This window comes from Sander vitreus, chromosome 23 (genome assembly GCF_031162955.1).
Source record: "Sander vitreus isolate 19-12246 chromosome 23, sanVit1, whole genome shotgun sequence".
NCBI lineage: Eukaryota > Metazoa > Chordata > Actinopteri > Perciformes > Percidae > Sander > Sander vitreus.
Genome location: NC_135877.1, coordinates 6457711 through 6483201, shown reverse-complemented (window position 1 = coordinate 6483201; position 25491 = coordinate 6457711). Strand labels below are relative to the sequence as shown.

General features: G+C 42.3%; 3 protein-coding genes across 5 annotated transcripts in view; 2 read left to right on the top strand and 1 right to left on the bottom strand.

Annotated features, from left to right (window-relative positions):
* Positions 1-3252, bottom strand: part of cdk17 (cyclin dependent kinase 17) — a 50272-nt gene extending 47020 nt beyond the window's left edge. Inside the window, exon 1 of the mRNA XM_078242639.1 lies at positions 2910-3252. The gene's annotated coding sequence lies outside the window, so the exon portion shown is untranslated. The remainder of the gene's footprint in view (positions 1-2909) is intronic.
* Positions 3253-4470: 1218 nt separating this feature from the next.
* Positions 4471-13536, top strand: LOC144512145 (phytanoyl-CoA dioxygenase, peroxisomal-like). Of its 2 annotated transcripts, XM_078242725.1 has the most exons (9): positions 4471-4641; positions 5891-5943; positions 6633-6743; positions 6914-7082; positions 8956-9037; positions 9185-9366; positions 9749-9898; positions 10067-10198; positions 12793-13536. In XM_078242725.1, the coding sequence occupies exons 1-9, from the start codon at positions 4576-4578 to the stop codon at positions 12844-12846; spliced, it is 999 nt and encodes a 332-aa protein (XP_078098851.1). In that variant the 5' UTR covers positions 4471-4575; the 3' UTR covers positions 12847-13536. The 2 variants fall into 2 exon arrangements, with proteins under 2 accessions (XP_078098851.1, XP_078098852.1); XM_078242726.1 differs by lacking the exons at positions 4471-4641; positions 5891-5943 and having other exon boundaries at positions 6654-6743; positions 6918-7082.
* A 1162-nt stretch (positions 13537-14698) lies between these two features.
* Positions 14699-25112, top strand: LOC144512147 (phytanoyl-CoA dioxygenase, peroxisomal-like). Of its 2 annotated transcripts, XM_078242727.1 has the most exons (9): positions 14699-14911; positions 16509-16561; positions 17889-17999; positions 18170-18338; positions 18728-18809; positions 18957-19138; positions 19686-19835; positions 20030-20161; positions 24880-25112. In XM_078242727.1, the coding sequence occupies exons 1-9, from the start codon at positions 14846-14848 to the stop codon at positions 24931-24933; spliced, it is 999 nt and encodes a 332-aa protein (XP_078098853.1). In that variant the 5' UTR covers positions 14699-14845; the 3' UTR covers positions 24934-25112. The 2 variants fall into 2 exon arrangements, with proteins under 2 accessions (XP_078098853.1, XP_078098854.1); XM_078242728.1 differs by lacking the exons at positions 14699-14911; positions 16509-16561 and having other exon boundaries at positions 17913-17999; positions 18174-18338.
* The last annotated feature ends 379 nt before the right edge of the window (positions 25113-25491 follow it).

Here is a 25491-nt window from a genome sequence, read left to right as displayed (position 1 = left end):
ACAAGTTGGAGTTATATAAATGGGAGAAAGAGAGAGAGTGCAAGCTGCTGGCCTGGTTGTCAATAGCAACAGTGTTTTGGAGGCTGATCATGAGTAAGAGCAGTCAGACTGCTGCAAAGCATGCTGGGATATCACCATGCATTGCACCACAGATGGATGTTTTTTTTTTTTTTTTCAGCCCAAGTACAGAAACATTTTATAACTTAATACTTGTACTTTATAATTCAGTTACGTTGAGCTATAACATGCCAACAATAGGTTTCAGTAATATGGTGACCACTTTAAAGTTGCTCTGGTTCATCCGAAATGCCCACCTGATTCTGACTGGCTCCCCAGCTTTAGACAAACCGCTACAGCGTGGGACATCACAACGTTTCAGCTGACAGCAAGCCGTTTGGCACAGCACACCGCAATGTCATCAACCGCATTTCACAGTTTTTTTGTTTTGTTTTTAAAACAAGTCTGATATCCGTTCCTGTCTCTTCAGTTTAAGGGCCCCGCCAATGACTTAGCGCTGGACTTCCATATGGTTGGGGGACTCACAGGGGACGGTTTAAAAAAAATGAATAGTCAAAATCAAAGCAGCAGAGGGGGAGGCCAAGACTATAAGTTTGCAGTCCCCAAGCCCAAGCCGAGACAACCCGAATGTCAGGGTTACTTTATCAGACTTTAGAAACCTCTTCCAGAGCCACAGAAGGCTATTTTTACAGGTTGAAATGTACTCGGCATGGCTAGTAAACTGAGCTCAAATAAATGTATTCATTAAATTGGTAGCGTGCCTCTTTAACAGCCAATGAAGAATGAGTTGACTTGGAGCCTCTGCCCAGATTGCATCCATCTTTCTAAAAAGCGATCCCTTTTGCTAACGAGACTGCTCGCCCCGTTTCACCCAAAACTCTCCCTCTGACTCCTGCTCCGACGCTTTTGCTCCAACAGGAAGTTTCAAACCAATCACTGACCAGTCACATGGCAGCACTTTAAATTTCTCAAACTGGAACCAATCACACATCTCAAAACGTAAATCTGCTAGGAGACAGTTGGCTTTACTGTACCTATTCTCATCCGTCAGTCCCAGGAAAAAAAGTGAGAAAAGGGTGTGTGTATGCGAGTGTGTTATATTTACAGCACACGCTCTCAGTTCTCATGTTCCTGCTGTAATGCGACATAATGCAGAGACAGATCAATACAAGTGCTGCTATACGGCCCACAGACATGGGGAGGGGACTGCCAGGGTAATTACTTTGTTCTCTGGGGGTGTATCACTCTCACAGCCAACAGCCTAGATTTGAATGTGGGTCAATACACACACACTCATACACACTCACAAATGAGCAGCCAGTTGTTCCAGATGAAGGACAGTGGAAGTAAATCCAGGTCAAACAGGAAGTGTTAAAGAGCCTAAATGCATCACGGATGCTTTACTGCAGAAATGAATCATAGGTGGTCGATATGACCGGATATCATCTGCTATTGATTCATACAGTGATGATATGATGCTTTTATGATATGATTGACAACTGCTTAGTACACACTAACTATAATAATATCAGTAAAATGGAATATGAAGCATTTTTAGATGTGTTTAGGAATGTAGAGAGTTGATCTAACAACAATTCACTTAGCCTAATATCTCAGTGTTTCCGGGGTGACAACAGAATGGTGCATTTGGGTTGTTTCGGATTTACCATACACTCAAAGTGACTACAAAAAAAAAAACATAGATCCTGTATGTCTAGTTAATTCATAGGCAGGGTGTGCAACCTTATCTTCCATCTCGAGTTACAAATCGCAAAAGCATCTTCTCGACGGAACTCGCAAAAAACGGTAAAACAACAATCAAAACAAAAATCATCACAATCATCAAAGTCACACAGTCATTTTCAATTCATGAACATAAATCATTTCAAAGGAGGGTATTGTATCAAGCAAAAGGATGCTTTCAAGTCAGCAGGAGGAAATGTCTTCAGCTGGTTCTTCCATTTTTCCGCATATGCATTGAATGTGGCACAAGCAGAACTAAAAGGCACCTCCAACAGCAGAAACAAAGTTTAAAATGTTCATAGATTTATATTATGTCATATCGAGAAAAGGTATGTCAAAAGACAAGCAGATGCTAGAGGTAATCAAATATCCACTGTAAAAATGTAACTGAAAAAAAAAATATCTGAAAAAATAACTCTCCCTGTTGAAAATACATGTGAATAAGTAACCTAGTCTTGGTGTGGGCACCATGGATCTGTGACTGTAGGCAAAGATTAATACTGAAGATGTTTAATATTGCTTGAAAAGTGTGTCTACAGTGTTACATTTACTTTTTTTTAGATTAGGCAATGCATTCGGATTCCTGCATTATTGGTGTCAACAATTGCTTGCCCAGAAATTACAATAATGCAGTAATGCTCTTCTTGCTCTTAATTTCAATAGGCATAGTTATAATTTACGTTGGCACTCAAATTGTATCCTAGCAGTTTGTCTGTGATCTTTCTACAATATTAAATGTACACATATATACATTTTACAATAGGGTTCATGACGCAGGTGTGTGTGTGTGTGTGTGTGTGTGTGTGGGGGGGGGGTGCTGTCAATACATAGCCTACGTTAGGTAAACAAACCAGACTACTATTTGCACCCGATATAACAAAATAAGAGATTTTATGTTTCAAATATGTGCGAGGCGCTTACACAACAGTCTCAACTCTAGCTAGAGGGTTACGATACGGTAGCTGTTAAATATGATGAATAGCTAGAGTCTGGATGAATTGTTCTTCAGCTGCCGTTTCCTCTGTGTTGACATTTCCACACACCACTGTTCAGTCTTCGTCCTAAGCGGTCGGACAAAACGTAACGGCGCGGAGTCCATTATCGGACAGGCTGTGTGCATCCAGAAATGACAATTTGAGCCAATTTACCTGAAAATGGTGAATTCCCTGGTTTGAAGCCAACTCTCCGGAGCAGCCAGGCCCGGTTGCCCTCCTCCGCTTTATCCGCCCACTGAAGTAGCCTAAAACACAGCTCCGTCTGTGTTTGGTTTCGATTCCAAACGCTACGTTAGAAAAGAAATATCCTCCGAAACACACAGGGAGATACGAGGCGTGTGAGGACGAAGAGCTTGAGACCGAACCCCCAAAATGTCGTTTTGTGTGGCGGTGAAAGCAGTTTAAAGAGGCTGGAGGAGGATCTGCTGTCGACACAGGAGACGGGAGGGGTGCGAGCTAGCTGCCATGCCATCAATCACCACGCTGTGGTTAATAAGGGGGCTTCCTGTACCATTTCAAAATAAATCGAATCAGCGCGACCTATGGCGTTCTTTTCATTATATCTTTCAAAACAAAAGCACCAACGACGATTTTCACAGTTCCAGTCACAGTTTTCAAAATAAAAGTGACATAAATAACTTTTATTCTAAAATGTCTAGATAGCCTATGTGGATAGTTATATACATGCATGTATACATAGATTCTCAAGGTTGTGTTCTGACATATTTCATCGTATAACATAGGCTATGATATCTAATAAATAACTTGGTTCCGCTCTATAAATAGCAGCTAAGGGAAGCGTTATTGGGAAATGCAGATAAACGAAACAATGCGATCTTTATTTGAATAGCTCTCCTTTCTACGATTTCTTGTAACTTATTCGCTTTTATCATCGCAACACTGTAGCTTTTTCAGCGGTCTAACAATGTAACAACATTGTAGAAGTTTTTCAAAATAATCATTGAAATTATTAGATGGTGGTTTGTTTGCTGTCCATTTACAATAACATTCCAAAATCAATCATAGACTGCTTATAAAAAAAATTAACATTAAAATTAATTTTAAGAAATGTATTTCAAGTTGAAAGGATGGTTGTGTCGGCGTTACTGACAGAAAGTTGTGAATATTTAATTTCTCCTTCCCTTATGTGTATTGTGTATTAAATGTAATTTGAAAACGGTGAGTATGAATACCAATAGCTATAGCCTAATCTATGTGACAAGTACACACAGAAAAATAGGACATAGGTATAAGTTTAGCAGACAACTAAAAACAACTAACACTAGGTTAAATATTTTGTTGGATGGCGCCACCTGCTGGATAAAAGCTGCGGCGACTTCAATCCTAATGTTGAACATTGGTAATACAGATTATAAATAAATATGAATAAAGAATATTATTGAAATCGTTTGAGTGAGCAATCATGCTGCTATCTGAACTTTTCCTCTAAGAATTTACAGTGTGAATATTTCACAATAATATTTAAATGTTTAAAGGGTCAGTTCATCTAAATCACAAAATACGTGGGCTACAGTATATTAACATGTACCCCTTCTGTGAGACCCTATCTATGCAGATATTTCGGGTTTTATTGGAGCAGGTTTTGAGGTATCCATCTCTTAATTATGTGCTTCCAACCATTACAATGGAGGTCAACGATATTTCCAACAAAACCTTCCCGTGTGTGTGTGTGTGTGTGTGTGTGTGTGTGCCCTTTGCCCTCGTTTAACCCATGGATGTAGCCTATAAGAGACGTCTACCCACCTTCTCTAGTTAGCCATGTGTACGGGATCACACCGAGATACAACCTGACAGGAAGATGTCTCGGGCTGCGGAAAGACTCAGACTGATGATCAATCACCTCGATCGATCATCTGCCACGATTGTATCCTTGTGTTCTGCTTTGTTTATGTTGGATCATCGGGGGATTCGGGGCTGCACAGAGCGGAACAGGCTAAGACGTTATCTGACTGCTGCGCACCTAACGGCGGACAGGCCTGGTGCACTAGACCGGGGTCCCGCGGTGGACTGCAGGCCTCCGAGGAAATGAGGAGCAATACAGGAGTCATTTAATGCTAACTATTATTGTTTATGAATGCTTTATTGACGTCAATTTGCTTACCCGAATAGGTGCAGTAACAGTGACGTTACGTTCCGTTCTGAAATTGTGTTTCATCCATAGAAATACGAACTATGGTTTTTCATCCAGCTATATATCGTAGGATATATAAATGCTGGTCTCCACCATCCTAAACAATACATAACAGGAAATTATAAGACAGAAACTAAACATACACTATCATTTCATAACACAACTCATATGATAATAACAAAATATACACATAAGATGAGGACAGCCACATAGACAGGACAGCTCCACTAGTGCGGTCATAGGGCATATTCCATGTTAATGTTTAACACTTTTTAAGGCAGTTACACCATGCTGTCGTCATACTTCTGTTTCCCCCTGTTTCACATCTTACATTCATATTTTGTTTAACCTCAACCAATGTAGTTTCTGTGTCGACTCAACTCCTCTAATCAACAGATATTTCTTAGCTAAACTTTTAAAGTTTGAATCTGATTTACTGCTTTCTTGTGTACTTTGGTGAGGTAGCTAGCACATTCTATTCTTGCATTGAAAAAAAATCATTTTACGCGGGAGGCCGTTCCAGTCTATTTGAAGGTTTTGATGTTGAAAGAGTGTGGCTCTCCCTGTCCTTTTTCTCCACTTGGAGAGTTCACCGACCCACAGAGCACTCCTGGACATGGCGGCTGAAACATTTGCAGCAGCAGTGGCAGCAAAAACTGTCCTGTCCTGTTAGTAGTGTCCTCCACACTGTCCTGTGACTCCATGACTGTCCCGGGACAGTCAGACACTGTCCTGTACACTGTCCTGTGACTCCATGACTGTCCCGGGACAGTCAGACACTGTCTGTACACTGTCCTGTGACTCCATGACTGTCCTGGGACAGTCAGACACTGTCCTGTACACTGTCCTATGACTCCCAGACACTGTCCCGGGACAGTCATGGGAGTCACAGGACAGTGTACAGGACACTACTGAACAGGACAGTTTTTGCTGCCACTGCTTCTCAACATTTGTGTCGTTTCCTTGACTTCTCGTTCTTCAGAGTGCTGTACCAACTTCCGCTCAGACCTTCACCAGTCGCCCACAGACACTGAGGTAGGTTCACAGATAGTCGCCTTTGGTGGTAACTGATAGGGTTGGGAACCACCAGAGGCGTCACGCTACGTAATGCAAATATTCTGCGATATATTGCAATTTATTACCTTTTTTCTAACTTCAAATGTTTCCCAACTTCAAATGATGTCCCCAAAAGGAAACTTTGTCAACATCTGTTGTATCTAAAATGATACATTTCTCTGTTTGTTCATCTCACTTCAATTTTATCGCTGCAAAATGGGATTGTCAAGCAGACAAACTGACCAACACATAATAATAGATCGATAAATGTCTTAACATGAATCCAATGTCTCCAACTCAAAAAACAAACAATAATGACAGGCTTACTGGCCTATAGGTGAGGCTGTCACAAAGCCATCCACAGATACAGTTAATCCTAAGGATTCACTGTACCATATGTATTTTTAACATTTAAACATGATTTAAATAATCATACTATTATTTTAATAGCTTAGTGTTCTATGCATTAAAAAAAGGTATGTGTAAAAGGCTTTAGGCCGCCAAAACATTATTGTAGGCCCAGTTTAATATGCATCTTCATTTTATACAACATGTAGTAGAGGGTCTCTTTCTCAGTTAAGGGGCTTCGCTTTACAAAACGTGGAAGACCCCTGCATTAAAGTAACTAACATAGTGATTTTGTTGTGTGTTATCACTTCTTTTGGTAGATTCACTCATGATACCGGCCTGCTGACCCCAGAACAGCGACTCTTCTATGAGGAAAATGGCTTCATCCTCATCAAGAATCTGGTGTCTGAAGAGGACATCGATAAGTTCAGGTGACCATCAGAAACTCTTGACAACTGCAAAGAAAAGATCAGCATATAAGCATAAAAACATCACTACATATAAAACGTCAATCTATGACTCCCCAGTAAAACATTTAACTTCTTTATATGCCTATAGATGTATTGTTAGGTGCTGTATGTAATCTACGTTTGTTCTTCAGGAAGGCGTTTGAACGGATCTGTCGACAGGAAGTGAAGGTTCCTGGTCTGGTGGTGATGAGGGACGTGGCAATTGTTAAATCAGAGTTTGTTCCTGATGAAAAAGCGGTTTCCAAACTCCAGGATTTCCAGGAAGACCCTGAACTGTTCCGGTACTGCAACTTACCACAGGTACAACACACACACAAGTGGTCACAGCAGGTCCTTTTTTTCAAAACTTCTTTCAAATAATACTTGAAGATGCAGTGTGTCAGAGTTTAAAGGGGTGATAGAATGATTATATAGGGTATTTTACACTGTTCCTTAAGGTCTCCTAATAGGGGATGTAACATTGGTTGGGCTGAAAATTGCCCGAATGCTATTTTATTAGGCCCTTAACTACCCTGTGAATATGGCTCTTTTTGGAACAAGAGCTTTTCTTCCAAATATGGTATGCTTATGAATATGTAGATGAGCTGCGCGCTGATTGGTTTGAGCGAACCCCATAGAAACACATTGGAGACGAGACAGCAGGTCTCTTATTTCAGACACTGCAAAGTTCTACATTGTTTGTCGGGCCATTTCGTTATTAAATTCACTTCTGAGACTTTTTTAAGCGAGAAATCAACTATATAAAGCTCAAATATGGGCCGTTTTACGAAAATTGATGGCTAATTGCAAATTTGGTAAGACGTGTCGGACTTTAGTTAGGAGCTCCACACAGTTTGACGAGAAAGCGGCAACCTCCATACCCAGTGAAAGTCATCGTTTCACTGGATACTGGACTACTGGAATACTCGGGGCTCCGTGGAGCTCCAGGAAGCTGGCTGGCTGCCAGCTGCCGGCATAACTAGAGTAGCTATATTTACAGTTTGAATTTCGTCACGCCACTTATATAACATCTACCCCAAGGTCTTATAAAGCTAACAATGGTGTCCAATTTCAATTTAATGCATTTTTGTGAATTTCAGAAGAATTCTAAGAGGAGGCTAGCTAGCTCTCATTGATAGAGCCTGCGGCTGGATGGAGCTCTATCAATGAGACTCGAGGACAAGAGGCGTTTTATTTCCCCGATCGTTTGTTTAAATAACTCAACACATTATAATTACACACATTATAAGATTAACTGGAACCTGTGGTAAGAGATTGCTGGCGTAACAAGCTCGCTGACCGCGCTGTCACTCACACACACCGGCCCTTTAGCAGGAAGAGGGGAGCTGCAGGCCCTGGAGCTCTGTCAGGGCAGCGGCATTTGGTAGTCCATTAACCCAAAAAACGGTGACTTTGCACGGGTATGGAGTGCCGTGGGCTGCCAGCCGTGACGGAGCTCCATCTACCTCACAGCAGGCCGGGGTCTGTGAAGGAAGGCGGGCCGGCGGCGAGGCAGCAACACAGGCAGCACCGGCCGCTGAACTCCGACACACAGTCGGGCAACATTTGCAATTAGACATCAATTTTTGTAAAACGGCCCATATTTGACCTCTACATAGTTGATTTCTCGCATAAAAAAAGTCTCTAAAAGTGAATTTAGTGGTAAAATAGCAGATTAACAATGTATACAATTTCTGAGATCTACGCGACCTATTCAGAAGACTAAGCTGACCTCAGGTCAGTGGTGTAGCCTATGTAAATGTTTGGAGCGTGACAAAGAAAGAGACTAGAGCCAAATGAGGAGGAGCCGCCGAGTTGACGTCAACTAGACGGCTCGTTGAGATTTGCCCGTTTTCAGAGGCAGTTTCAAGTTGTGGTATTTGTAGAGGAAAGAGGTGTCAATGGGATTTCGAGGTTTATGTATGTCCTAGTTACCCACTAAACTGTCATTATTCAACTATGACAAGGTAAAATCGGTTTTGCATTCTATCACCCCTTTAAACACCCACACATAGACCGCACCAACTTTTACCAGGATGTGTAATTTTTCCACAACTAAAAAAACGAATGCCAAAAGAATAAACGCTCCTATTTTTGTTTGAAAAGCAACTTTTTTTGGAAAAAAAAAAAAAAAAAAGGTTGAAATAATTTAAACCTACCTTGTTGGACAAACAATTGTGCTTTTCTGTGTTAGATTGTGAACTATGTGGAGTGTTTCACTGGACCCAACATCATGGCCATGCACACAATGCTGATCAACAAGCCTCCTGATGCAGGTATGGAGCAGTTCAATATTATTTACAATGAACAAACAAACGCCCTTACAGATCCCGGGACTGCAATGTGAGAAGTGCTGTATTAAAACATCCCTTTTTCCCCTTTCAAATTACACCTCTTGCTAATTTGATTGAAATATGTTTCAGGTAAGAAGACGTCTCGTCACCCGATGCATCAGGATCTGCATTACTTCCCGTTCCGCCCAGCAGACAGTATCGTCTGCGCTTGGACGGCAATGGAGAAAGTGGACAGGCAGAACGGCTGCCTGGTCGTGCTGCCGGGAACACACACCGGCACACTGCAGGAGCATGACTACCCAGAGTGGGAGGTAAAAACCATAGACTGTATATAAAGATGGACAACGCGTCTCAACTTCCTCCCACTGCACAAAAGTGTAGCCAAAATATCCAGGATAGGGGCGCTGCCATCTTGTAATTTATGAGCCAAAGTATGCGTAGTAGTAGTCGGGTGATGGAGCCGCTGTATCAAAAGTCCCGGGCATACACGGTCCCCTCCTGATCAATTGCGAGTCAATCACAGCTGTTTATGACCTATACTGCAGCAAGCCACTAGGGGGCAATCGAGATGATTTTGCTTCACACCCCTGGTATAAACACCACATACACATTTGAAATCCTCCAGGAAGCATGATAACACCTGCTGGGAGGTACACACACACATACTGTATACATTGGCTCGTGTATCCTCAGGGTGGCGTAAACAAGATGTACCATGGAGTGCGTGGCTATGATCCGAAGCACCCCAGGGTGCACCTGGAGATGGAGAAGGGCGACACCGTCTTCTTCCATCCGCTGCTGATCCATGGCTCTGGCATGAACAGGACGCAGGGCTTCCGCAAGGTATGCTACCCATAATTCACCTGGTGTCTCGGTATTACCTTAAACAAACTAGCTCCATACTTCATCAGCTCCCAGGTTTTTTGTAATGCTCTTATATTTTTGAGTCACAGAAATGAAAATATAAATTTTAAGGAAAAATAGTGTGTGAACATGGGTATGTGTTTCCAGGCCATCTCCTGCCACTATGCCAGCGCTGACTGTTATTACATCGATGTGAAGGGAACCTCACAGGAAAACATAGAGAATGAGGTAAAGGACATCGCAAACAGAAAGTACGGTTTGGATGAAATTACCTTCAAGGTAAGACATTTACAGTACATTACTTTTATCTGTGTAAAACCTTCCCTTTTCACGGCTACAGATATATGAGAACGAATGGCAGCATGTACATTGTTGATATTTGGCTTGTAGTTTCTAAATGTGTCCGTCGTTGCAAGCATACACTTTAAAGCTTAGCACAATGAGAGGCCAGGGTTAACAAATGTCCCCTGGGGAACCCTAGAATCAGAGCCTACAGGTGGATGGAGGGGGGGCTGATAAAACGACAAACTATGCAGTGAGATCGTGCAGCCTGACCTAGCTTCAGATTCTTAACAATTATTCATGCAATTCACACAGATAAAGAAAACAAATGAATGCCAGCATGCAGAGTGTTTTCACTTTAAAGCTAAGTGAAATCAGAGAGTAGTGATAACAAACTTAAAGCTGCACTGGGCACAAAGCCAGACTCTAGCTATCTGTTATGTGTTATCACCTGTATATGGGCCATATCTGCCAGGTACACGGAGAGAAATCTATTCTAGTGAAACCAATGTGGGGACATTAAAAATCAACACTGTTTGCTGGATATACTCCCAGTGATCTACCTAATATGCAGCAGCAGCATGACTGCCTTCTGCCACCTAAAGATCACTAGAGATGCACACGGACATCTAAGTAAATATTCTATACAATGTGAAAATCACACTTAGCAGAGCAACTATTTATAAATGTTAAAATGAGCAGGTTATAGTATAGTATAACTTGCAATAACAACATAACGATCACAGGTCTTGTTATTGTTTACAAGCAGGAGATCTGTGAGGAGTATAATACAAATCTAACCATTGTATGTCTCTGTCATGAGCTACATTTACTTTGCAGTTAGCTGGTTAAGTATTTGTGTTTGGAGGCCGCAAACCCATTGTAGGAGAAACATTGTAGCATGGCAGTGTTGCTATATGTCATTATCAAACATATAACTGAAAAAGAGCTCACCAAGCATGTCATAGTAGTTATGCATCTTTAGGTTCAATTCAATGCAATACCAGGGACACAGGCCTATTTTCGGCGCTCATGTTATTCTATCGGTCTGTTCACACCGGCTGCGATCAGGAGCGGACACCTGCACGCTGCAGAAATCGTTTCGCTGTCTCCTCTATTCCTTTCGCGAGCGAATGTGTCAAGCCACATAAGTAATCAAACACAGGAACGCCACAGCGCAGCCGGATACTTTACAAAGTAGAACCACTTATGAAATAAAACACGCAGGTTTGGGATGATTTTAGCAGGTGATCAGAGAGAGAGAGAGGCCATTATTGTAGCTCTCCACACGTGAAAATGCATGTGTAGATGTCATATACACATTACATTATAATTTCATGAGGTTATAAACTTACCCATGATTTAAAAAATCTGCTCTGTAGAGTGCAGGAACGCTTTGTGACCGGGCGGGGAGAAATGCGAGCCTGGTGTGGACAGTGTCCAGAGCGTAATTTGGCTCCCTTGCCACCATATCAGACGGGAGGCTATGGGCTAAAGATGAGTGGAAAAGAAAGCAGCCATTTCTTGGGTTTAAAGACGCTCACGGCATTGCATCCAAAAATGCCTATATATCACTACATTTTATTTGGATCCCCCACCCGTACAAAAAATCTGAGCAACGCCCTTGGTCATCAAATTTGCAGTGCGAGGTCAGAAACCTAGGTTTCCTCTTCGACAGCTCTCTTCATTTTAACAAACAAGTCAGCTCTGTTGTTAAAGGAAGTTCTTATCAGCTTAGAACAGTAGCCAAGCTGAAATACTTTTTTATCTAAGAATGATCTTGAAACAATCAGTCATGCTTTTATTACCTCACGTTTAGACTACTGCAACTCACTATACACAGGCCTAACCCAATATAATTTAAACAGACTCCAATTAGTCCAGAATGCTGCTGCAAGACTGCTCACTGGCACCAAAAAGTACGACTACATAACTCCCGTTTTAACTGAGCTTCATTGGTTGCCAGTGAAATTCAGAATACATTTTAAAGTTTTACTTTTTGTTTTTAAAGCACTCCATGGTCAAGCCCCTCCGTATATTTCTGATCTCCTGTCCACTTACTCTGCCGCCAGGGCACTCAGGTCCACAACCCAACAACTCCTCGTCATCCCCCAGACACGCCTAAAAACCAGAGGAGACCGAGCCTTTTCTGTAGTAGCCCCCAAACTCTGGAATTCCCTCCCCACCTCATGTCAAATCCTGTAACACAATTGCCAGTTTTAAGTCAAACCTGAAGACGCACTTTTACTCTCTTGCTTTTAATTCCCTTTGTTCTATTGTTGTTTTATTCTATGCTATATTATTTGACTTTATCTGTGCCTTATTATATTCATGGAGTCCTGTACACTTGATTATGTATTTTTTTTTTTAAGGCACACTGTTTCTGCCTTCCCTGCTCTACCTGTAAAGCACTTTGGGTCAACTGTTATTCGTTTAAATGTGCTATATAAATTACATGATTTGACTTGACTGAACTGGACTGATTAGCTTTGGGACATCATGTAGTTATATAGATAACAGGAAAAAATCCGGAAAATGTTTTGAAGGTTTGTTAAGGTTGAACTGAGCCTTTACCTTTGTTTCCCCTAAAGGACACCTGGGCTCTTCGAGGCCGTCTGGTGCAGGGAGAGAGGACTTCACTATAAAGGCACCACAGGCGCGCTACCAACAGACCCCACACTGTTGCAGGGTGAAGACCGCTGAGCTGAACTCAGAACAGATTTATATGGTTTTGGATAAGATACGACAGTGCTGAGTGTTCTTATCATGCAATCCTGAATTTCCTTTACCAACAAAGGAATGTCATTTATAGATTATTTACTGTTTATTTAATTAAGGCTTCAGAATCTGTGTTAATTGTAACATTTTGAAAATGTAATTTAGAGCATGTTGTTTTAACAGGGAATATAAAGACAGGAAATACTATTTAAATAGAAAATGTCAGGTACCTCGTGAGCAAATCGGTACACAGTAAAATGGAATTAACCTTGACTTACACTTGCTGAACAAAATCTTACAGCACAAAATGGAGTTGAAATCGCACTTAGCAAAACAAAATAGAGTGAACGCATCCGTTAATTGTCAATAAAATTGTTTTGATTTACCAAAACATTATTAAAAGTAATGAAAGATGATATCTAAGCAGAAATGTGTGAATAATCAGTGTTGATTGTAGCTCTAGTTAATTAACACAGAGGCCTTGCCCTAAACTGCCTTATAAATGTATATAAATATCAGTTTGATAATGAGCGAATGAATGTTTGTTTTTGTTTTCTAGAATCTAGCAAATGTCATGTTTTAATAACATATATAACAATACAAATGTATTAATTAAATATATTAATACAATCTTGTTTCATTTCCTTTTAAGGTTCAGACACAGAAACACACACCTGTCCCTTTGACCTGTAATGTAATAACAGCCAGTTATGTCACGATTATAAATTATTACATACGTTTACAACATAATTAAGTATTAATTAATGTGTAATAAAATCTTGAAATGGTCACACGGTATTTATATATTACATACACTAATCTAATTTATGACATAACTAATGTGTAGATTTGTTAATCTAGTAAGTGAAGGATCTTCGCAAAAACTACTGAACATTAACATGTGTTTAAAGGTCACATATTGTAAGAAGTGAGATTTCCATGTCTTTTTTTAGATTATAACGCAGGTCAAACTGTTCCTTTAAACGAGCCGTCAGGATTTCCGTACGGTAGTGATGTTACAACTACACTATACATAGAAAGTACCGCTACAGTGCCATTACAGTCATTCCCTGGCTGCAATGACGGTGCAGAGACGCAGATGCGGAAGACCCAGAAACAACTGACCAATCAGAGTAGACTGGGCATTGTGGTGCAAGTTTTCGATGCAGCAGGTATAGATCATAGGTTGAAATTACATTTGCTGCCACTAGGGTGCGTCTAGATTTCTAGGCTAACAACATAATCTGTATGACAAGGACTAACAGAAAAATGGTACATTGGGTATAAATTGAACAGACAACTAAAAACAACTAACACTAGGTTAAATATTTTGTTGGATGGCGCCACCTGCTGGATAAAAGCTGCAGCGACTTCAATCCTAATGTTGAACATTGGTAATACAGATTATAAATAAATATGAATAAAGAATATTATTGAAATCGTTTGAGTGAGCAATCATGCTGCTATCTGAACTTCTCCTCTAAGAATTTACAGTGTGAATATTTCACAATAATATTTAAATGTTTAAAGGGTCAGTTCATCTAAATCACAAAATACGTGGGCTACAGTATATTAACATGTACCCCTTCTGGTAAGGGGTGAATGTTAAAGGTTTTGAGGTATCCATATCTTGATTTTCTGCTTTCAACCAATTACAATGGAGGTCAATGATATTTTCAACTAAACCCTGCCCACACACCTGTCAAATTGCATGATGTGGAGAGTGCAGGATGTGCAGCCAAAATATGTATGTATGTGTGTGTGTGTGTGTGTGTGTGTGTGTGTGTGTGTGTGTGTGTGTGTGTGTGTGCGTGTGTGCCCTTTGCCCTCGTTTAACCCATGGATGTAGCCTATAAGAGACGTCTACCCACCTTCTCTAGTTAGCCATGTGTACGGGATCACACCGAGATACAACCTGACAGGAAGATGTCTCGGGCTGCGGAAAGACTCAGACTGATGATCAATCACCTCGATCGATCATCTGCCACGATTGTATCCTTGTGTTCTGCTTTGTTTATGTTGGATCATCGGGGGATTCGGGGCTGCACAGAGCGGAACAGGCTAAGACGTTATCTGACTGCTGCGCACCTAACGGCGGACAGCTCTAGACCGGGGTCCCGCGGTGGACTGCAGGCTTCCGGGAAAATGAGGAGCATGTAATGCTAACTATTATTGTTTATTGAAGGCTATATTTACGTCAATTTGCTTCTTGCACTTGTAGGTGCAGTAACAGTGACGTTACGTTCGGTTCTGATATTGTGTTTCATCATATCGGAGGATATATAGATCCTCGTCTCCACCAAATAGATCGACTAAATAGGCTAGATCTATTTATTTGTTTGTTTATTTAGGATTCTTACTGAGGTCCTTACAACTCTCTTTATAATGGGAAAATGCAATAATTAATATGCGCTTAATACATCCTAAACAATACAGAACAGGAAATTATAAGACAAAAACTAAACATACACTATAATTTCATAACACAACTCATGACAACAAAATACACACATGAGGACAGACACGCGCGCGCGTTAGACCTCTCATAGGCTACATCCATGGGTTAAACGAAGGCAAAGGGCGCGCGCGCGCACACACGCACGCACGCACACACACACACACACACACACACACACACACACACACACACAGTTACACAATGCTGTCGTCACACACATCTGTTTCAACGTCAGGACACGTCTCACATTCACATTTTGTTTAACCTAATGTAGTTTCTGTGTGTAGCCTACTCAACTTCTCTAATCAACAGATATTTCTTAACTAAACTTCTATATCTGATTTAACGGCTTTCTTGTGTAGCTACTTTGGTTAGGTAGCACATCCTATACATGATCATTTATTTATTAGTATTCGTCCTTGCTTTTGGTAAAGTAAAGTTACCTCTTGCGGCATGTCTAGTTGCATAGGCATGTCTATTGGGAGACGTAAAAGGCTAGTCTATTTTTAGGTCAGTTGGAAGTTATACATAGCCTATGTGGAATAACATTTTAGGTTGCGTAGGCTACTTAATTATCTTAAGTTCAATTACAATTTCGAATGCATTACTATTTATATTACTTTTCTAACTGTGGTCGTGCGTGATTTCAATTGTGTCGTTTTTTTTTTTTTTTTTTTTTTTTTTAAATCACTTTAAGGCCGTTACACACCGGGGGCGTGACGAATAAGCGACGCGAATATCGCAATAATAATCGCAAAACTATTCACACCGACAGCGATGCCATGTTGCGACAGTTTTCTATTAAAGTTTCGGATATTGGCGCCAGCTCATCCATTCTCTTAATACATCCATGAGCTCATCACGTCGGTGGGACGCTGCTGGCCCCTGTCCCCCATCTAATTGCACAAACAAACGTCCCTTGTGTAAAGGCCTTCGGGAGGCCGTTCCAGTCTATTTGAAGGTTTTGATGTTCAAAGATGAAATCACCATAAATCAATATGTATTCTGGACCTTGTCTGGCTCTTCCTGTCCCTTTTCTCCACTCGGAGTGGTCGCGACCCACAGAGTAGCCTACTCCTGGACACGGCGGCTGAAACATGTGTGTCGTTTCCTTGACTTCTCGTTCTTCAGAGTGCTGTACCAACTTCCGCTCAGACCTTCACCAGTCGCCCACAGACACTGAGGTAGGTTCACAGACAGTCGCCACTATCTGACACTAGTGGCAGTTCATGTCTCATATTAGAAAGCAGCTTTTTGTTAAGCCGTGTTAAAAGAAAGCCAGCTGATGGGATTTCCTGTAAATCAAATATGACTTGAATGCAACATTCATATGTCCAACTAAACATTAAAGTACAAAGCTTCAACAGGGGGTCCTCAGAGTTACTTGAGGGGGGCCGCTGCAAATTATTGTTTGAAAGTTTTTTCAAAAATTGAAATGTCTTAACATGAATCCAACGTATTATTAGCAAACACAAATCAATAAACAAACAATGACAGGCTTACTGGCCTATAGGTGAGGCTGTCACAAAGCCATCCACAGATACAGTTAATCCTAAGGATTCACTGTGCCATATGTATTTTTAACACTTAAACATGAATTATAAAATCGTACTAACAATTATTTTAATAGCTTAGTGTTCTATGCATTAAAAAAGAGGTATGTGTAAAAGGCTTTAGGCCGCCAAAACGTTATTGTAGGCCCAGTTTAAAGGTGCTCTAAGCGATGTCACGCGTATTTTAGGCTAGAACATTTTTTGTCACATACAGCAAACATTTCACTCACTGTATTAAAAAAACGCGGTCTCTTTAGACAGCCCAGGGTCCACAAGCGGAAAGAAAAACAATCTGTGCCAACTTGCACCATGAAGCATACACAAACAGAGTTCCAGTGTTCCAGCCAATAACCGACAAGAAGGAGTTGGGGGTGGGGGTGGGGGGGTTAGTGTGCGGAAGCATGGAAGGGAGGGCGAGGGGACGGGATGAGGAGGGGGGGAGGGGCGAGCTAGTTTCGTTTTGTTTGAAAATACTTCGAACGTCAACAAGAAGTAACCTCACCCAACATCGCTTAGAGCACTTTTAACTTCATTTTATTATACAACATATATATATATATATGTTGTATAATATGCAGATATATATATATGTATATATATATACATATATATATACACATATATATATACATACATATATATATACACATATATATACATATATATATACATATATATATATATACACACATATATATATATACATATATATATATACACACATATATATATATATATACATATACACACACATATATACATATATATATATACACACACATATATATATATATACATATACACACACATATACATATACATATATATATATATATATATATATCTGCTCAGTCTCTTTCTCAGTTAAAGGGTCCTTGGCTTAAAAAAACGTGGAAGACCCCTGCATTAAAGTAACTAACATAGTGATTTTGTTGTGTGTTATCACTTCTTTTGGTAGATTCACTCATGATACCGGCCTGCTGACCCCAGAACAGCGACTCTTCTATGAGGAAAATGGCTTCATCCTCATCAAGAATCTGGTGTCTGAAGAGGACATCGATAAGTTCAGGTGACCATCAGAAACTCTTGACAACTGCAAAGAAAAGATCAGCACATAAGCATAAAAACATCACTACATATAAAACGTCAATCTATGACTCCCCAGTAAAACATTTAACTTCTTTATATGCCTATAGATGTATTGTTAGGTGCTGTATGTAATCTACGTTTGTTCTTCAGGAAGGCGTTTGAACGGATCTGTCGACAGGAAGTGAAGGTTCCTGGTCTGGTGGTGATGAGGGACGTGGCAATTGTTAAGTCAGAGTTTGTTCCTGATGAAAAAGCGGTTTCCAAACTCCAGGATTTCCAGGAAGACCCTGAACTGTTTCGGTACTGCAACTTACCACAGGTACAACACACACACAAGTGGTCACAGCAGGTCCTTTTTTTCCAAAACTTCTTTCAAATAATACTTGAAGATGCAGTGTGTCAGAGTTTAAAGCCCCTGTATATTTATGTCGAATGATTTGGTATTTTATAAAGCCACATTTTTAAAGCCACTTTGTGTAGCATCAAAAAACACAGATTTGACCCAGACTGAGAAGAAATTACATAGACCGCACCAACTTTTACCAGGATGTGTAATTTTTCCACAAACAAAAAAACGAATGCCAAAAGAATAAACGCTCCTATTTTTGTTTGAAAAGCAACTTTGTTTGAAAAAAAAAAAGAAAAAAAAAAGGTTGAAATAATTTAAACCTACCTTGTTGGACAAACAATTGTGCTTTTCTGTGTTAGATTGTGAACTATGTGGAGTGTTTCACTGGACCCAACATCATGGCCATGCACACAATGCTGATCAACAAGCCTCCTGATGCAGGTATGGAGCAGTTCAATATTATTTACAATGAACAAACAAGCGCCCTTACAGATCCCGGGACTGCAATGTGAGAAGTGCTGTATTAAAACATCCCTTTTTCCCCTTTCAAATTACACCTCTTGCTAATTTGATTGAAATATGTTTCAGGTAAGAAGACGTCTCGTCACCCGATGCATCAGGATCTGCATTACTTCCCGTTCCGCCCAGCAGACAGTATCGTCTGCGCTTGGACGGCAATGGAGAAAGTGGACAGGCAGAACGGCTGCCTGGTCGTGCTGCCGGGAACACACACCGGCACACTGCAGGAGCATGACTACCCAGAGTGGGAGGTAAAAACCATAGACTGTATATAAAGATGGACAATGCGTCTCAACTTCCTCCCACTGCACAAAAGTGTAGCCAAAATATCCAGGATAGGGGCGCTGCCATCTTGTAATTTATGAGCCAAAGTATGCGTAGTAGTAGTCGGGTGATGGAGCCGCTGTATCAAAAGTCCCGGGCAAAAACCTTCCTGATCAATTGTGAGTCAATCACAGCTGTCAATCATGACGTTTTACCCAGTTATTATAGGATCAAATAACTAATAAAACAAACTTATCAGAAAAATGAACACTTGCGCAAACAAAAATGAGAGAAAAATGAGATAAACCATCTTTTGGGAAAAAATTATTTGATGTCACTTGTACTTGGATTTTTTAGTTTGGCCCATGTCCCATCCGCTAACATGGAGGAGGGGGGGAATGATATATCTAGATGATTTGGCTTCACACCCCTGGTATAAACACCACATACACATTTGAAATTCTCCAGGAAGCATGATAACACCTGCTGGCAGGTACACACACATACTGTATACATTGGCTCGTGTATCCTAAGGGTGGCGTAAACAAGATGTACCATGGAGTGCGTGGCTATGATCCGAAGCACCCCAGGGTGCACCTGGAGATGGAGAAGGGCGACACCGTCTTCTTCCATTCGCTGCTGATCCATGGCTCTGGCATGAACAGGACGCAGGGCTTCCGCAAGGTACGCTACCCATAATTCACCTGGTGTCTCGGTATTACCTTAAACAAACTAGCTCCATACTTCATCAGCTCCCAGATTTTTTTTTAATGCTCTTATATGTCACACAAAAGTGAAAAATAATGACAATACATATACAAACAACAAATATAATTTTAAAGGAAAAATAGTGTGTGAACATGGGTATGTGTTTCCAGGCCATCTCCTGCCACTATGCCAGCGCTGACTGTTATTACATCGATGTGAAGGGAACCTCACAGGAAAACATAGAGAATGAGGTAAAGGACATCGCAAACAGAAAGTACGGTTTGGGCGAAATTACCCTAAAGGTAAGACATTTACAGTACATTACATTTATCTGTGTAAAACCTTCCCTTTTCACGGCTACAGATATATGAGAACAAATGGCAGCATGTACATTGTTGATATTTGGCTTGTAGTTTCTAAATGTGTCCGTCGTTGCAAGCATACAGTTTAAAGCTTAGCACAATGAGAGGCCAGGGTTAACAAATGTCCCCTGGGGAACCCTAGAATCAGAGCCTACAGGTGGATGGAGGGGGGGCTGATAAAACGACAAACTATGCAGTGAGATCGTGCAGCCTGACCTAGCTTCAGATTCTTAACAATTATTCATGCAATTCACACAGATAAAGAAAACAAATGAATGCCAGCATGCAGAGTGTTTTCACTTTAAAGCTAAGTGAAATCAGAGATCAGTGATAGCAAACTTAAAGGTGCATTGGGCACAAAACCGGACTCTATCTGTTATGTGTTATCACCTGTATATGGGCCAGCTTCCATGTGATCCTACATTACCACATTTCATAGGTTATAAATGTACCCATGATGAAAATAATCTGTTCTGTAGAGTGGAGAGGAGCAGGATCGCTCGATCAGGCACAAATCTACGCTTTGCAGAGTTTCGTGGCCAGTGTGTTCCTAGCGTAATTTACTGTGGGTGGGTGGGTGTGTGGGAAAGAAAGCAGCCATTTCTTGGGTTTAAAGATGCTCACTGCATTGCATCAAAAAAAAAAAAATCTATATATTGTGGCAAGCCCAGGGGTGTGGGGTTTCCACGTCACCAGTTCAGCAACAGCTTCCGGCTAATGTACAAGATTGGGTGTTCCTCACCTTCTTGCAGCTGTGATAGGACAGCACCGACCCCAGTTTCAGATGCATCGGTCTGTACCACCAGTGGTTTGGAGAAGTCTGGGGTCACCAGTACGGGTCCAGAACACAGTGCTGAAAGGCTTTCTCAGTCTCCTCGGTCCACACCACCTGGTTGGGCCAGCAGGTCCTGGTCAGATCTGTTAGGGGGCTGGCTAGAGAAGCAAAGTGGGGAATGACTCTACGATAGTAGCTGGTCAAACCCACAAACGTGCGTACCTGCTTCTTCGTGAGGGGGCGGGGCCAATCCCGACTCGCCTCCACTTTCTTCACCTGGGGTTTGACACACTCCCTCCCGATCGTATACCCTAGGTATTCAGCCTCTCGCAGACCGAGCCAACATTTTGTAGGGTTAGCTGTGAGCCCTGCCTCCCGTAAGGCCTGTTGTACCGAGCTCACCTGGTGCAGATGGGTCTCCCACTTACTTCCATGGATGACAATATCGTCGATGTAGGCCACCGCATACTCCTGATGGGGACGGAGAACTCGGTCCATCAATCTCTGGAAGGTAGCTGGGGCCACATGCAACCCAAAGGGCAGTTTCGCGTAGTGGAAAAGCCCGTCAGGGGTGGCAAACGCCGTTTTCTCCCGCACCTCGAGAGCTAAAGGCACCTGCCAATAGCCTTTTGCGGGGCATTGGGTAGGCATCAAATTTGGAGATTTCATTAACCTTTCTAAAATCATTACAGAAGTGGATCGTGCCATCTGGTTTTGGCACCAACACCATGGGGCTACACCACTCACTGTTTGACTCTTTGATGATATCCCCTTCCAACATCGTTTTCACCTTGGTCCTGACAGCCTCTCTTCTTGCTTCCGGTATGCGGTAGGGTCTCAACTTCACCCTTCTCCCGGGTTCAGTGATTATGTGCTCTACCAGATCAGTGTGTCCTGGTTCACTGGAGAACACATCCTGGTTCTGGTCGACCAACTCCATTAGCTCTTGCCTCTGTGCTGGGCTCAGCTGATCTCCCATTTGGCACCGCTGCTGGCTTGGTCTCTGCTGTAGCCTTCTTATGGCAATAGAATAGACTACATCACGTGTATTCCATTTCTTCAACAAATTTGCATGGTATATTTTAGTTAAATGTTTACGTCCCGGCTGCCTGACCTTATAGTTAACATCATCCACCTTTTCAAGCACTACATACAGTCCGTTCCATCTAGGCAAAAACTTACATTCTGAGGTGGGGATCAATACCAACACTTTGTCTCCTGGCTGGAAGTCTCTTGGTTTTGCTCCTGTGTTGTACACCCGAGATTGGGCCTCCCGCATATGTTCCCGTACCAGGGGCCACAGGGTTGCCACACGGCCTCTCATGTCTTCCACGTGTTTCACCATGGTTCGATGGGGTGATGGTTTCTGCTCCCAGGCCTCTTTCGCCACGTCCAGCAGTCCTCTGGGTTGTCTCCCGTACGGGATTTCAAAGGGAGAGAACCCTGTGGAAGCTTGGGGCACTTCCCGGATCGAGAACATCAGGTAAGGTAGAAGCTGGTCCCAATTCCTTCCCTCCGCCTCCATTACCTTCTTTAGCATCAGCGTTCAATTAAATTTCTCTACCAAACCGTCTGTCTGGGTGATACACTGAGGTACGCAACTAGGTTATCTTCATTAGTTTGCAGATATCCTTCATAATTCAGGACATGAATGGGGTTCCCTCAGGAGGACAGCATAACCAACTCACGTGCAATTCCCTTGGTAGCCATGATGCACAGAGAAATGGCCTCCGGGTACCTGGTGGCATAATCCAGAATCACCAGGATATATTGGTGAGGCAGGCTCTGGCTCCACCTCCTGGTCCATCGGAAACATGTCGTTCAGACTCGCCTCCCCTTCCTCCTGACTTGCTTCACCCAAGTCACCCTACGAGAGGGGTCCTGTTGACACCTGGGGGTTCACTTCCTGGAACCCACACATCTGGGCCTTCCCCTTTCTGGGTCTGTCCCACCCCTCCGGCTTCCTCTCTTCTGGTTTCCTCGTTTTTCTACATCCCCGGACATACTGGCCCATAGTTGGCGGAACATAGGGCAATCTCTCCCAATGAGGACTGGCACGGGCAGATTAGGGACGACTCCCATTGGCCCTGTATTCTGTCCCTTTGTGGTCTGTAGGTGGAGAAGTGTGGTAATGTAGTCCTTGGTCTCACTGTGTATGCATGTGATGGCCACAGTGTCTGTCAGGGGGGAGGACTGGGCGAAGTCAGGTCTGATCAGGGTCACTATACTACCCAAGTCCAGAAGTGTCGTGGTGTCCTTTCCGTTGGCTCTTACCCGGGTGATAGGGAAAGGGCCACTCTCCGCAGCCCAGCACGTCATCAGCAAGTTGCAGGGACGTCCCACGGCTACCTCACTGGCCGAGGCCGTAGGCATCGGGACATCGCGGTTTGGACAGTACCAGGCGATGTGTCCCGGCTCGCCACACTTGTAGCACTTCCTGCTGTCCAGATTCAGAAAAGGAGCTGGCTGTGGGTGTTCCCCCATCATTAACCAGACTACCGGTGATCCTTTGTCCTTTTTCTCTCCTTCTGGTGAGGGGAGGATTCTGTCTTCCGTGTTTGTCCACTGCACAGAACCTCCAAAGCTACCAGTTGTCCTTCCACCAGTTCCACTAGCTGATCTGCGCTCTGAGGGTTGGCTTGGCTTGCCAACTTTTTAGCTTCACTTTCTCAATGGCTTTGAGCGTCAGCCCGCTTTTGGCCAGTCTAATCAGATCATGCATTTGTGACCGGGGGGGGGGTGCTGTGGCATCATACGTCCAATCGTGGAATCTTTGTGCCCTGCTAATCAGGTTAAATCCATAACTGTGCAGGATTTCTTTCTTCAGCACCTCATAATTTGTTGCCTGGTCAGCAGTCAGATCCTGATATGTCCTCTGTGCAGAGCCTGACAGGAATGGGGCTAGCAGGCTGGCCCATTGCTCATGGGTCCATTTCTCCCTAGCTGCTGTCCTCTCAAAGGCTTGGAGGTAAGCTTCAATATCATCTTTTTCAGTCAGTTTTAATATAAACAGATTCGGTTTGGGATGCGAGACCGCCGGGCTGGCAGCCCCTCCAGCCTGGCAGCCCCTCCAGCCTGCACCAGCTACGCTAGATTGGACTCCACCAACAGTTTTACCAACGCTTCCATTATACTCTCTGTCTCGGTTAGTTATTGAGTCTGGTCGGCCTCGCCCACATTCTCCACCATATGTGGCAAGCCCAGGGGTGTGGGGTTTCCACGTCACCAGTTCAATAACAAAAGCCGGCACAAGGAGTACAGTTGAACACAGTTGGGAAGTTTAGATAGACAGACAGACAGACAGACAGACAGACAGATACTTTATTCATCCCGAAGGAAATGTTAGGCATTATTAAGGGCAATTTACAGCGTAGGAGGGGATTTTCAACACTACTTCACGTCCATAATCTGTTCTTGTTGTCTTCTATGCACAGGTAATCAACGAGCGGGTCCTCATCCAAAACAGTTCGGTACACAGGGGGGTAGTCATCCAGTCCAGGTCACACCAGTTAGTCACACAGTTTAGTTCAGTATTATTCTCACTACTTTCCACCACTCTGTCTCACTCAGTCCCTTCTCTTTCCTTAACTGGTTCTCTTTGTTCCCAGTTAAACCGCCTGCTTCCCTTTTCCCTCAAAACTTAATCACTCAATTAATCCCAGCCTCTCCTTGTTGGGGCAGGAAGTCCATATAACGGGCCGCAAGATACCTTCCTTCAATTACCACTCCTTGCAATCTACCACAATATCTGTAAACGGACTGATTAGCTTTGGGACATCATGTAGTTATATAGATAACATGTTAAAAGAAAAAAAAAAATCCGGAAAATGTTTTGAAGGTTTGTTAAGGTTGAACTGAGCCTTTACCTTTGTTTCCCCTAAAGGACATCTGGGCTCTTCGAGGCCGTCTGGTGCAGGGAGAGAGGACTTCACTATAAAGGCACCACAGGCGCGCTACCAACAGACCCCACACTGTTGCAGGGTGAAGACCGCTGAGCTGAACTCAGAACAGATTTATATGGTTTTGGATAAGATACGACAGTGCTGAGTGTTCTTATCATGCAATCCTGAATTTCCTTTACCAATAAAGGAATGTCATTTATAGATTATTTACTGTTCACTTCAGACTTCAGAATCTGTGTTAATTGTAACATTTAATTAAAAAATGTCAGGTACCTCGTGAGCAAATCAGTACACAGTAAAATGGAATTAACCTTGACTTACACTTGCTGAACAAAATCTTACAGCACAAAATGGAGTTGAAATCGCACTTAGCAAAACAAAATAGAGTGAACGCATCCGTTAACTGTCAATAAAATAGTTTTGAGTTACCAAAACATTATTAAAAGTAATGAAAGATGATATTTAAGCAGAAATGTGTGAATAATCAGTGTTGATTGTAGCTCTAGTTAATTAATACAGAGGCCTTGCCCTAAACTGCCTTATAAATGTATATAAATATCAGTTTGATAATGAGCGAATGGATGTTTGTTTTT

Bases quoted from the DNA above. Each gene is read 5' to 3' on its own strand.
- LOC144512147 (XM_078242727.1), top strand. From the start codon at position 14,846: ATGTCTCGGGCTGCGGAAAGACTCAGACTGATGATCAATCACCTCGAT. The intron at 18,810-18,956 runs GTATGGAGCAGT...AATATGTTTCAG, and splicing joins CAACAAGCCTCCTGATGCAG to GTAAGAAGACGTCTCGTCAC. The intron at 19,836-20,029 runs GTACGCTACCCA...ATGTGTTTCCAG, and splicing joins GGACGCAGGGCTTCCGCAAG to GCCATCTCCTGCCACTATGC.
- LOC144512145 (XM_078242725.1), top strand. From the start codon at position 4,576: ATGTCTCGGGCTGCGGAAAGACTCAGACTGATGATCAATCACCTCGAT. The intron at 9,038-9,184 runs GTATGGAGCAGT...AATATGTTTCAG, and splicing joins CAACAAGCCTCCTGATGCAG to GTAAGAAGACGTCTCGTCAC. The intron at 9,899-10,066 runs GTATGCTACCCA...ATGTGTTTCCAG, and splicing joins GGACGCAGGGCTTCCGCAAG to GCCATCTCCTGCCACTATGC.